Genomic DNA, 12,367 nt, shown 5'->3' with positions numbered 1-12,367 from the left:
CAAATTTTTAAAGGCATGCCATACAAATTTTGACATTTATTATAATAGAAAAATTTTTTTTTTTCAATTGGAAAATTTTTTTTTTTTTATCAAAATGGAGTTTGTAAATGAAATGGTATTAACATTATTAAGCTAATAAATAGTTAATGGGATTAATAAATTTTAAACATATTTCTAGAAAAACTAAAATTGATGTACGGTTGATGCAACTAAAGAGGTTCAGTAAAGTAATTAATTTAAAATATGCGATGTGAAAAGAAAATAAATTTGAAAGAAGAAAAACAAAAGAACTGACTTTGATGAAATAGATGAATTTTATAGAGCAATTTTGTGTTTGTTTTGATAAATTATATTGTGTTTGTAAAATTTTTTGATAAAGGAATATTAAATTGAATTTAATTTTAGTTTTATCAACATCTGGTTTAATTTTAATTGAATTTGTGGTTCATAATATTTGTGATTTTTGTGCTATATGAGGTTCTGTACCATAAAAAAAATTTTAATGCTTGATCACTTAAATTAAATCTTAAACAGCTGGCCAAAATTCTATAAAAAAGTTTCAAGGTTTTAAAAAATTTCTTATGAAATTATCCTGTTAGAAAAAACTAAAACAATAAAACAAGGGAAAAATTTGATTTTTCCTAAAGTTCGAAAGCTTGGTATTCCGAAAGTACATAAAGTATAGACTCAAGCAGCATGTTTTATTAAGCCCTTTACAAGGCCTTTAAGAAATTCTTTGTTTGAAGTTCCTATCTTTTTCAGAATAGAAGTTATAATTTAAAAAAACTTGGATAAGTAAAAATTTCGTGAAAATTCGTTAAAATCCCTGGAATTCGGAAGCCCTTGAAATTTGGCACCCAATCTGGAACAAAAGTTTTACCCATTTTCGATCTTCTAACTAATTGTATATGTTGTTGTATAGCTTTCTGAATCACCCTGTATATAAGTTGTATACGTTGTCGATTACAAATAAAGATTAATTATTTGAAATAGAATTGCGGTAAAATTGAGTAATATGTTGAAGAATCCATTCACTCAAATGCTATAATGAAGTAAAAACTTTATGCAATAAAGCTCAAATGGAATTATGAAAAGTTTCTTTACCGCATTACATGTTTAGTTTATACAAATATTAAGTATATCCATACATGTATGAATTACGAATTTATGGAAATCAATGTTTGTGTTTTACATTGTTGAATGTCATTTGAATCATGCTATCATTAACAAAATAATTATTTTACACGAAAATACAATTTAATTCTTTTTCAGGTAAGCTTCTATGCAATTGAAATTTTGGTTTTTCAATTTGAAATCTACTAGAAATGTAGCGAGTGGTAATGTAAGTGTAACCGAATTTTAATTAAACGCACATTGTATAAAACACAAATAAAAACTGTTATACACAGTATGTATTGTGAGTTAAATGTGTTATTAATGCTTTATCCAAAATTTTCAAGTATAAAATTTAAAATTTATCTTAAATACCTACTTATTTTGTTTAAAAACCAATGCTTAAAAATAAAGGCCGTATTAAATGTTAGTTAAAAATTTGTTTTCGCTTTTAAAAGAATATTTATGGATGTTTACGAGTATGTTTACATATATCTTAGATTAATACTCTCAATCTTTGAAAACCTACGTTTTGTAATAATCTAAAATATGTTAAAGAAATAATATGCATATGTACAAATATAGGACAAAAGATTTTCAGCATTGAAGTTAGAGTAAAATTATAAGTTTCATATCGCAGCGTACAAGCTTAATTTACATCGTAAAAGTTGGACGTTTATCAAAACTGCAAAATTTTTACGCAGAATATGCAATCTACTCTTTATTAAACATTTTGGTAAGCAAATATATAATGTAGAATATCAATTCTACTCAGCTGTGTACCTTTAATTACAAAAAAAAAATATCATTTTGATGTTCCTCTCCTATTATTTTTTCAATGCATATTGAAATTTTTGTCTCCAAAAATATGTCAAGTTGGCATCAACTTTGCTTGCTTTCGACATAATGGTGCAAAGTAAATTTAGTACATTCTTACTTTCGTTAAAAATTCAGATTGTACCAAAACCAAGAACATCAAATTGACTACAGATCTTTTATTTTAGTAGACGGGGGTTAATTAATTTAATAACAGAAAGTTTTATATCTAGTAGCAACTTTGGTGTGCTTGATGTTATACCGATTTCTATACTCTAATACAATCTAATGAAGTGGTCTAATAAAATAAGGTCGGATCTTTTCATATAAAGGATCTTTGAAACATATTTTTCATTACTTTACTTTCCAAATTTTTGTATAAAAAGTTCATTTCTGTTACGTAACACAAAAATTCTAATATTTAAAATTTAATCGTTAATTTGTAGAATTTTTTATATTTGTTTAATATATAAAATATTTTTGCATATTATATTTGTTTGTTTATTAAAATCTCATTTTTATGAAATTGCTTTCGGAACTTTATAACATTAAAAATTCTAATCATAAAGCAAAAATACTGATTGAATAATTTGCACATAGCACATGTATCATATCAAACCCCTATAAGTATGCTAATGTAAATATATGAATTTTCAGAATTTTATATTTTGGTAATATGTATTGCTTAAGTTTCCTTTAATAATTAATGATTTAAAAACATTTTACGGTTTACATCGATGTTAATATCTTAGATCCAGTTCTATTGAATTACTCTAAAACAGTGATCCAGTGGGCTGAATGGATGGATTCCAAAATTTTTGGATAGATTCCATAATTTTTCGAGTGGTCATATTTTTTTAAGGAAAATATAATGTGCGCCCAACAAAGTGCAGACCTAATGTTATTTTCATCAATACAAATTTAATTACTGAGAATGTTACACGATTTTAGAAATGCATTTTGGTAGACGCCCTATTATTTCAGCTTAAAATTATTGTTGAACTGATTGGAAAGCATACAAAATAGCAATTTGTATATTATTCAAGATATAATAGCCTACGGACAGAGAAACCAAATTTACAATAAACGACTTCATGTTTTCTTATGTATGTATGTGTATATGTACATGTAATCGAATACAAAATTAACAAGCAATACTTATTTTATACATAAAAATATATGTGTGCATGTAAATTATAATTTTTAAGAAGAAAAATATTAATATAAATTGGCTCAAAATATACAATAAATACACTTATTCCCTGACTTATTTGATTTCTTAAATAAAAAAAAAAAATTTTCTCTATTTAATCATAAAATTTTTCAAAATTATTTTGATTTCAGTTACGATAATAATATATTTAGTATACGATAATAATATATTAAACTAATAAATTGAATTAAATTTTTAAAAAATAAATAATTAGGTTAAAAATTGTAAAAAACAATGCGCTACTGAATATGTATTTTGCTATTATAAAAAAATTGGAGGAGCGAGGCTTCCGGAAAAATTGAAGACTTACTGTTATACTAACAATTTAAAAATTAGAGAACTTTTTTTTGATTAATAAACATTAATAATTCGCCGCATATCATTTTTATGCCATTTTAACAAAATTCCGTATTTTGCCAATTGGGGATGAGTGTACAAAAAAAAATTCAGTAAACGTACTTTCTTTTTCTAATTATCTATATCGTATTTTCAACTTTCTATCTCATTTTGACATAAAAATGACAATTTTTTTTTTTTAGATTATATTTTACGGGAATAAATCCTTATTGAATGATATAAAAATTTTGAAATATACATACATACATAGATTATTTTTATATATGAAAATTATTTTTGTTTTGTCTTTTGTTTCTGTTTAATTTGTTTATGAAGAATAAACGCAAAAACAAAGAAAACAAAAAAAGTAGAATTTAAGAGCTTTCGGAAAAATATTTTGACCGCTTCATAAAAATTTTTTTACTAGACTTTAAAAGGACATAATTTATATTGTTATACGTTTTTCTACCTACCAACATACACACATACACACCAAATTATATGCAATTTTTTATAATAAGCACAAGAAACGATAAATATAAAATGAAAATGAATAAAATGAAAAAAAGATTATAGCAAAAATAACAGGAACAAGAAAAGAAAGATATAAAAATTAAGAATGAACATGAAAAAATACTAAAATATTCAAGAAACAAATTACTATTGTCAAGTTAAAGCTGACAAAATGCCTTAGAATGGAATTTCATTATGTTTTTAAATAATATCGTGTTGTGGGTCCTTTTTGTGTCTTTGTTGTTTTGCTCTTTTGTCTTTCTTTTTTTTTGTTAAATGCTCTCTTTTCGTTTATTATATGTGTTTGTGTGTGTTGTCCGATGACATTAAACTATTTAATTTCTAAAATTTCACATGATCTTTATTTTTATAATATTAAATGGGTATAAGAAGAATTGGTAGTACCTATGTATGTATGCTTGTGTTGTAAAAAAAAATTGGAATATAAAACATAATAGAATTCAAATATATTCTGACAGCAGAAAATTGCTTTACAAAAAGTTACCTTAAATAGTGAGTTAATGAATATCGTAATGCCTTATTTCGTTTGTAATATACACACTTTATCAAATAATATTAGAAATAGTTTTGCTTATATTAAGTAATCAGTTATTTTGTTAATTAATTGGGTCTATGTATTAATGATTTTAAAATTGTAATATCGTAATCAATAAAATTTTTCACATATTCACATTTTTAATATGTTTTTCTTAATTTAAACGACAGCATTAGCCGATTGGTAATTATTATTGTAATCAACCCTTAACATGTAAAAAATGGAAATTTATCAAATCAGAATTATAAGTATTTTCTAATGGGTGTTTAACTTTTCCAATAAGATTATTCATTTTTTTAATTGGATTATAGCACTTTTTCTCAAATTATTGACTGAATGTTTAACTTTCAAAAACAGATTGAAAAATTTTTGTATACAATTTTTAAAAAAACGAGATACGCAATATTGTATGATTCTTCTCACTCAAAAATTGCATTATACAAGTATATGACAGTTACTCACTTTCTTCTCACTTTCCGAGTAAAATAGCGAGATAGACGATCAGACGTTAAATTTTTGACATATGAAATTTGGTAACAAAATAACACCTTCCTTGTTGTATGCAATGCACTATGTAAAATAGAAGGAATTGTAAATCAGTCGAACTTTTTACCCTAATTTTAAATGCATTTAATAATCCAATTCATTATAATATCTAAACTTGCCAGATATTTACAAAAACAATGCGGAGCAAGTAGAATATTTTCTTATAAAAAAAATAAAATGTCAACAAATGCCATATACTTCCATTAGTTAAGCAAAAGGGTTACATGAAATTGTGAAAATTTCTTTTTTATATTTATTTCGCATATTAAGAAAATCAATAAGCTCTTATTATTACCCCCAAAAACTTGATTCTTCATAGTGGTTTGGTTTCTGGAACTCAATTGAAATGAAAAGTTTTTTAAAGTTTCGTGTGCTAAACGGAACTGGAATATTAAATTGTTCTATTTGAAAAAATACAAAATAAGTCTCTGTATCCTTGAAAAAATTTCCAGTTTGTTTCTTAAACAACAAGATAATTCAAAAATGTATAATGCTTCAAAGAAATTTGTATTGTAAATGAAATTTGAAATATGTGGGTTATCTGTTAAATAACCTAGATATCTCTTGGTTGACAAAGTTAATCATTTTTACAAATTTTATTTATATTTATACGTTATTTATCATTTAACAATATATACACAGTTTTCACGTAAAATATTAATGTTATTTAATTATTTTCCAACATGGACAAGGATCTAAAAACAATCGCACACAAAAAAAAAACCAGGTAAAGTGGGGAGATTAGACAAAAAAAAATAATTTTTGTTTTTGTTGTTGGGATATATACACAGATATTCGAGTTATATGTACTTTTTTTTATATTATCTTTATTTTTTTAAATTTCGGCATTCAGAATGAGTTTGGCTGTAAATATTTAAGTAGAATGAACGCACGATATAAATATAAACACAATTTCATTAGAAGCATATAAACTTGAAAATTTAAAAACGGGGTTGGATTTAAATATATGTATGTACACATATTCAAAGCGATGTTCTTTGTAAAAAGTAATTTTGAGAGATTTAGGGCTAGATTATGTGTCTCGCCTTTTTTCTTATCGGATAAGAAGAAATTGGGTAAGTATGACATGTTCGTATAACATAATTTTTAGGTGAGAAAATTCTCTTGTTATTTCGTATACATACATATATCAAATTTTCTTCTCCCAAAATCTATATCTAATTCGTTCTGCTTGTTTTTGAAGATGACAGTCGATATTTTTAGAAAAATGAAAAAAAAATAATTTAAAATTGAATAATCTAAAAAAATCAAAATTCTGATTTAAAAATGAACAAAAAAGGTGACTGGAAAAGTTAGTGAATAATTAGGTTGTTTATGAACATAATTAAGATATCATAAGCTAAGTTAAGTGTGATCATCACTGTACATAAATTCCACTTTTTATATACAAATTTTTATAAAATTGTCATTTGAAAAATTTGAGTAAGAAAGACATTTCAAAAAATATTTATCTTATACCATAAATTGGTGAAATAATTTTTATTCGAAATTTAATTGAGTCTAATTAACTTTTTTAAACTATACAATAAAACACCGAAATATTCAATATATTATAAAGATTTATAATTCGTAATATAAAATTAAAAAATGCAATTCAAATTAAACAGAAATCATTATTCAAAAAATTTCATAAATTCAGCAATCCACTACTCTTAATTGTGAAATATGATTAATAAATTGCTGCGTTCTCTTATTCCAAAATGCATATTACGTATTCTGAAGTTATCTATAGGTGTATTAACTATCCATTGTCTGGTTAAATATTACTTAATTTTAATTTGTCTGTATACAATTAATATAATTAATAAGATTTTCATGTAATTTCACATGAAATAAATTCATTTTCGTATTAAATTGCAATTCCATGCTTTTTTTAAACGTACATAACGTGCCTATACATACATACATACAAAATGTAAGAGAATTTTTATATTCACGTTGTTGTAGTATAGTTTTGCTGTATAAATTATGAATCCTCATAAAATTTGCATATTTTAATATAATTAGGCATGAGTATTATTGTAGACTCAAATTAAATACCGTATTTATGTTTTATGTTGGTGTATTTACATTCATACATATATATACCTTATTGTATTACAATAACAGAATACTTATGAATCAATTTGTTAACAAACAAATCCAGTATGAAAATATCAAAACGATTATTTTATGCTATGAAGTATTAAAGAAAAATCTTAACACTTTCATGGAATAGCAAATAATAAATTTTAATTAATGATAAAAATTTTTATTTAAGAGTATTTGTTAAGATTAATTTAAAATAAATCAAATAAATAGCTTTAATTAAATTAATTAAGTATTTAATATGAAAATATACATTGGAATTCAGAATTTAAAGAAGATTTTAATTTCATTTGTTAGTTTAAAATTTTCATAATAAATTTCCAATTTATTATGAAAATTTTGATATAAATTCGTCAAAAAATGTTGCACTAACGTATAGTTACTAATATGTTTGATTAAATAATTGAAAAGTATTGATAATTAATTTGCACTATCCATATTTATTTTTTATAAACGAAAACTAATACATTAAATGACAGAGAAAAAGCTAAGGAATGACAGCAGTCAAATTATAATCAAGTTGAATTTTTCTCCGAAAAATTCTGTTTTCAAATACGATCACGAGACAAGCGTTAAGTAATAAGTAATAAAGGTTTAATTGTGTTGAAATTTGTAGTTTGTATAAAACGAGCACTAGTTTGGAGATACATTTTCACACTTTTAAGTTGAAGACAGAATAAAAGCGATTTTCCGCGGCAAAATGTTAGAATTCATAAAATACATATTCAAATGGGTCTGACCTGAATCAAACGAAATTATCACCACAAATTTCAGTTATGTTTTTGGAATAAATTAGCATTTTAATTTTCCAGTTTTTTAACGAATAAATTATTTTTACTTATTAAAGTTCGCTATGTACAGTGTGAAAATCATGATAAAATTTTTGTACAATTTAAAAGCAAGTTTCTGTAGCGTTTTAATAATTATTATTGTAAGTTCCATTCTTTTGCTAACTTCTGTCAAACGAGATTAATTTGGTACACAATCATTAGTTTATTTTAATATTGGAGTAAAAAATTGTTGACAGGCGACAACACTGTAAGCACATTTGTTGTGTTTACTTTTGAAAAAAACTGTTATTTTGTATGTCAGAAATGAAAAAAGGTTAGACTCGGCTCAATTTGTTGGAATTTTTCAGTTTACAAATTGAGATGAAGTTCGCATCAAATTTATATTCTTGAATGTTAAATTTATTTCTTGAATTCTTGTTACATTCTTGAACGAAATTTAAGAAAATTAAAATAAATATTACAAATTTTCTTGCCGAATTGGAATTTGGTGAGTAATAATTTCTATTGAATATATAAAATTGGTAAATGCATATTACTTTCGATAAAGTTATAAATTAATACTTGTTTAACAGGAATTTCAGAACCCAATGGATGATTTCAATAATTATTTGCATAAAAAATTTGGGAAAAAGCGTATAGGTCAGCCTGTACCGCCAGTGGAAACAGAGACTGAGAAAGCTGATGAAGATTGCGTGTTCGTTCAAGAATTCAAGTTACCTCAAGTATTCCCTTGCAATGGACAAATAAAATCCCCTTTTCACCCACTAATGTCATTTCCATACAATATGTCACGTTTATTTTTGTGTAATAAGGGTATTAATTGTCGAAACAATCATTTTAACAATATTGGATTAAATAGAACTGGCAATATTTTCAACAACATTGGGTTAAATCAGACTGCTAATCATTTCAACAATGTCGGATTAAATTTGACTACAAATTTAAACAAGTACAATTCAGATAGCATTCAAACTACAGTATTAAATGAAGCAAATGATTCTCTGCTCGAAGGTATAAATTCTGAGTCAGCATACATTGAAGATTTATTAAAATATCACTCAAATATGGTTCGAAGCTTTAAAACAAAAACCAGAACTGCAAAAGACCAGTTAAGAAGGGATCAAAATACTATTTTATGTCGTATTTATAGAAGACGTAAAAAAATTGAGAATCTGGAATTGGAATATGAAATTGAGTGTCTCAAAAATCATTATTTAAAAATAATGAAAGAGCGTACAAGATGCTATCACTATACCAATGAACTGTTAAGACTCATACAAGTAAAATTAATTATTTTAACGAAATTTAAAAATAATCCGCATTGTGCAGAACCAGAACAGTGAATTATTTTCTTATTTCTTATTTAATATTTAATATTTTTTTTTGTTTTTAATTTTTTGAAATTAAAATTAATATGAATATGTATGTTATTAACTTAGTATTAAAGCAAATTGAATAAAGAATAATTTTTAGTTAAAGATATATCTGAGCAAATAAAATGTTTTTCAATACATGTACTTTTTTGTAAAAAAGGCTTTAAAATGAAGTAATCGTTGGTGTTTGAAAAATATAGAAAAAAGATTATTAAAATATAAAAATAACTAGTTATGAATTCATTCACAAAATTGTTGGATTAATGTTAACGCAATTGAATTCTAAATATACTATATTTTAGTTAAAGATATATCTGAGCAAATAAAATGTTTTTCAATACATGTACTTTTTTGTAAAAAAGGCTTTAAAATGAAGTAATCGTTGGTGTTTGAAAAATATAGAAAAAAGATTATTAAAATATAAAAATAACTAGTTATGAATTCATTCACAAAATTGTTGGATTAATGTTAACGCAATTGAATTCTAAATATACTATATTTTTAGTTTTGACTAAAAAATTTTAGTGCCATTTACACATCTTAGAAGTAATCATATTACGATGTTCTTTAAATAAAGGGCTTTGCAATATTTTTTCAAACTAGGCATAAGAAAAATCTTTAATTGATGTATGTATGTATAAAGTATGTTAGTGAAGAAGTTGCATTGCATAAGAGATTTGATTTTTCAGGTGAATAAAAATTACATTAAAATATTTTGCTAATAAAAGTAGTTTATTCATTTTCAATTTTTTAGAATTAAAATAAAAATTTTATACTTATACAAATCGCGTGGAAACAGTTCTTCAACATTTACCTTAGAAATTTGATCCTTTGTTTGTCCTATTGTTTTGATGCTATTTATGTACGTATATTTTGTTGGAATTACTTAAGCACGTACATGCACATATGTACATATAAATTAGTCTTATTCTAAAAGACGCGTAGCTAATATAAATATGAGCTGACGAACTTACTCTTCCACTAGACGTGCGTTGTTATTATACAATTTGTTACAAAAAGCGTGTATAATGTTATTCTTGTCGACAGAGATATAAAAGTTGCTTTAAAATAAAAATTAAAGGAAATGGAGAAGTTGTATGTAAGTATACATATTTTGATATTTCAATAACAATACTTAGTAATTTTATTCATTTTAGTGTAAACATAACTGACCGGCAGCTATTTCATATATTAATCGAGTTAATGGAAAATTCATTTTCTTCATTTTCTTATCACCTCACCAGAAAACCAAAAGCAGCTCAAATCCATCTTTTAATTTATTATATTTTGTTATTTATACTTTTGTCTGTCAGCTTATTTAAAAACAATTTTCTAATTTTAACATTTTTTTATGTTACAAAAATTCGAGTCTCGCTTCTTCTGTCACCTAACATTTCATGTTTATAAGAATACCAAAATAAATCCGACGTGGCAAAATATGACGCACCTAGTGGCATAAGACTGGCTGCGATTGTGTTGTGATCGAAGTGCATAATTTAAAATTAATTTAAAAACGAAAATTTAAAAAAGTGTTACTAATAATTAAATTTTAAGTTGTTGTTTTAGTATTATGAATAATTAAATTAATTTTGATTAGTGATCATGCATACATATACATAAGTATGTGTATTGAATTTAGTATGTGAAATATAAAAATATACTTATGTACATGCATATGTATGTAGATATATGTAGCAAAAGTTTCATTAGCCGGTTAAATAGTAAAATTAAAAGAATAATCGTTCTAGTTATTTTCATTTGGAGATGGTGAGTATTAACCTACCTAAATATGTATGTGGAATATCATAATATATAAATTAAGAAAAATAGGTAAACATATTAAAAACTTAGATAGCAATTAATCAAGGTGGTTAACAATTATATATGTACATACATATATAAGCTTATAAGCTTAGATAGCAATTAATCAAGATTGAAAACACCGCAAAATAAAATTATTTTAGAACAAAGTCAAAGGAAAAAGGCAATAAAAAAAGTTGAAAAATTCGATAGCAATTTATTGAAATCATGTATACCCTAATAATATAGCTTCCAGAATATACCCTTATATTTATATTATTGTGCCATATTTTTTTTTATTCCAACGGAATAAAATAATTAATGACTAATGCACTTTTTAGTACAATTTGCTTCTCTTATAGTTCAATTTTACTTATCTACTTTAGTACAATTTTAAGCTTGATCCAAACTTGTTTAACATGTTTTCTGGTTTATAAGATCAGATTTTCAATAAAGAGACAACTTACTTTATAATAACACATAAATTAAAAAATATTGCAAAAATTTATTGTACGCATGAGGGTAAATTCGACAAATATTATCACTAATAAAGCTTTCAGTTTTTTCAAGTTAGAAAGCATATTATTATAAATGATGACACGCTTTGAAGAAGGTTATCACAAACAGAATAGATTTATTAAAGTGGACAATCAGTCAAAATAGAGGGCGTATGATCACTATGAATATAAATTTTTTTTGATGAAAATACCAAAATGTATTACATATAGGTATAATATTTATGTAAATGTCTATAGATACATACAATGTTCATACCTACTAATAGATAGATTTAGATACATTTATGTAATCGCATTTATAAATCTTCCTAATTTTTATTTTATAACACTATAAGTGAGATAACACACCAAATAATAAAACAAAAATGGGAAAATTAAGGGCAAGAGTGTGAAAAAAGAAAACAAAAAAAAAATGTAAAAACCATTTCTTGTAGACTTTTAATTCTTTATTATTTTGTCTCTATAATTTGGGGGAAGGCGAAGAGTAAAAGTCACTAAACAATTTAGAAATAAAAAATAATATAATCAAATTAAAAAATAATTTAAGAGCAGGCGAACAATAAAGATGTCCTTCTTTTAAAATTTATGAGGGTCAAAGTAATAAAAAAGTGAAAAACGAAGATGTTAACCATTTATGCTACATGTATACATACATATGTACATAAGTTTCTCAATTGTGTTGA

At 24.4% G+C, this 12,367-nt stretch overlaps 1 protein-coding gene across 1 annotated transcript; it reads left to right on the top strand.

Annotated features, from left to right (window-relative positions):
• The first annotated feature begins 8,323 nt into the window (after positions 1-8,323).
• On the top strand, positions 8,324-9,496 carry LOC129611190 (probable basic-leucine zipper transcription factor G). Its single transcript, XM_055524184.1, has 2 exons — positions 8,324-8,480; positions 8,566-9,496. Exon 2 carries the CDS (start codon positions 8,581-8,583, stop codon positions 9,334-9,336), a length of 756 nt encoding a protein of 251 aa, XP_055380159.1. The 5' UTR covers positions 8,324-8,480; positions 8,566-8,580; the 3' UTR covers positions 9,337-9,496.
• The last annotated feature ends 2,871 nt before the right edge of the window (positions 9,497-12,367 follow it).

This window comes from Condylostylus longicornis, unplaced genomic scaffold (assembly GCF_029603195.1).
Source record: "Condylostylus longicornis isolate FDR11 unplaced genomic scaffold, ASM2960319v2 ptg000048l, whole genome shotgun sequence".
Taxonomy (NCBI): Eukaryota; Metazoa; Arthropoda; class Insecta; order Diptera; family Dolichopodidae; genus Condylostylus; species Condylostylus longicornis.
This window is presented reverse-complemented; position numbering and strand designations above follow the sequence as displayed.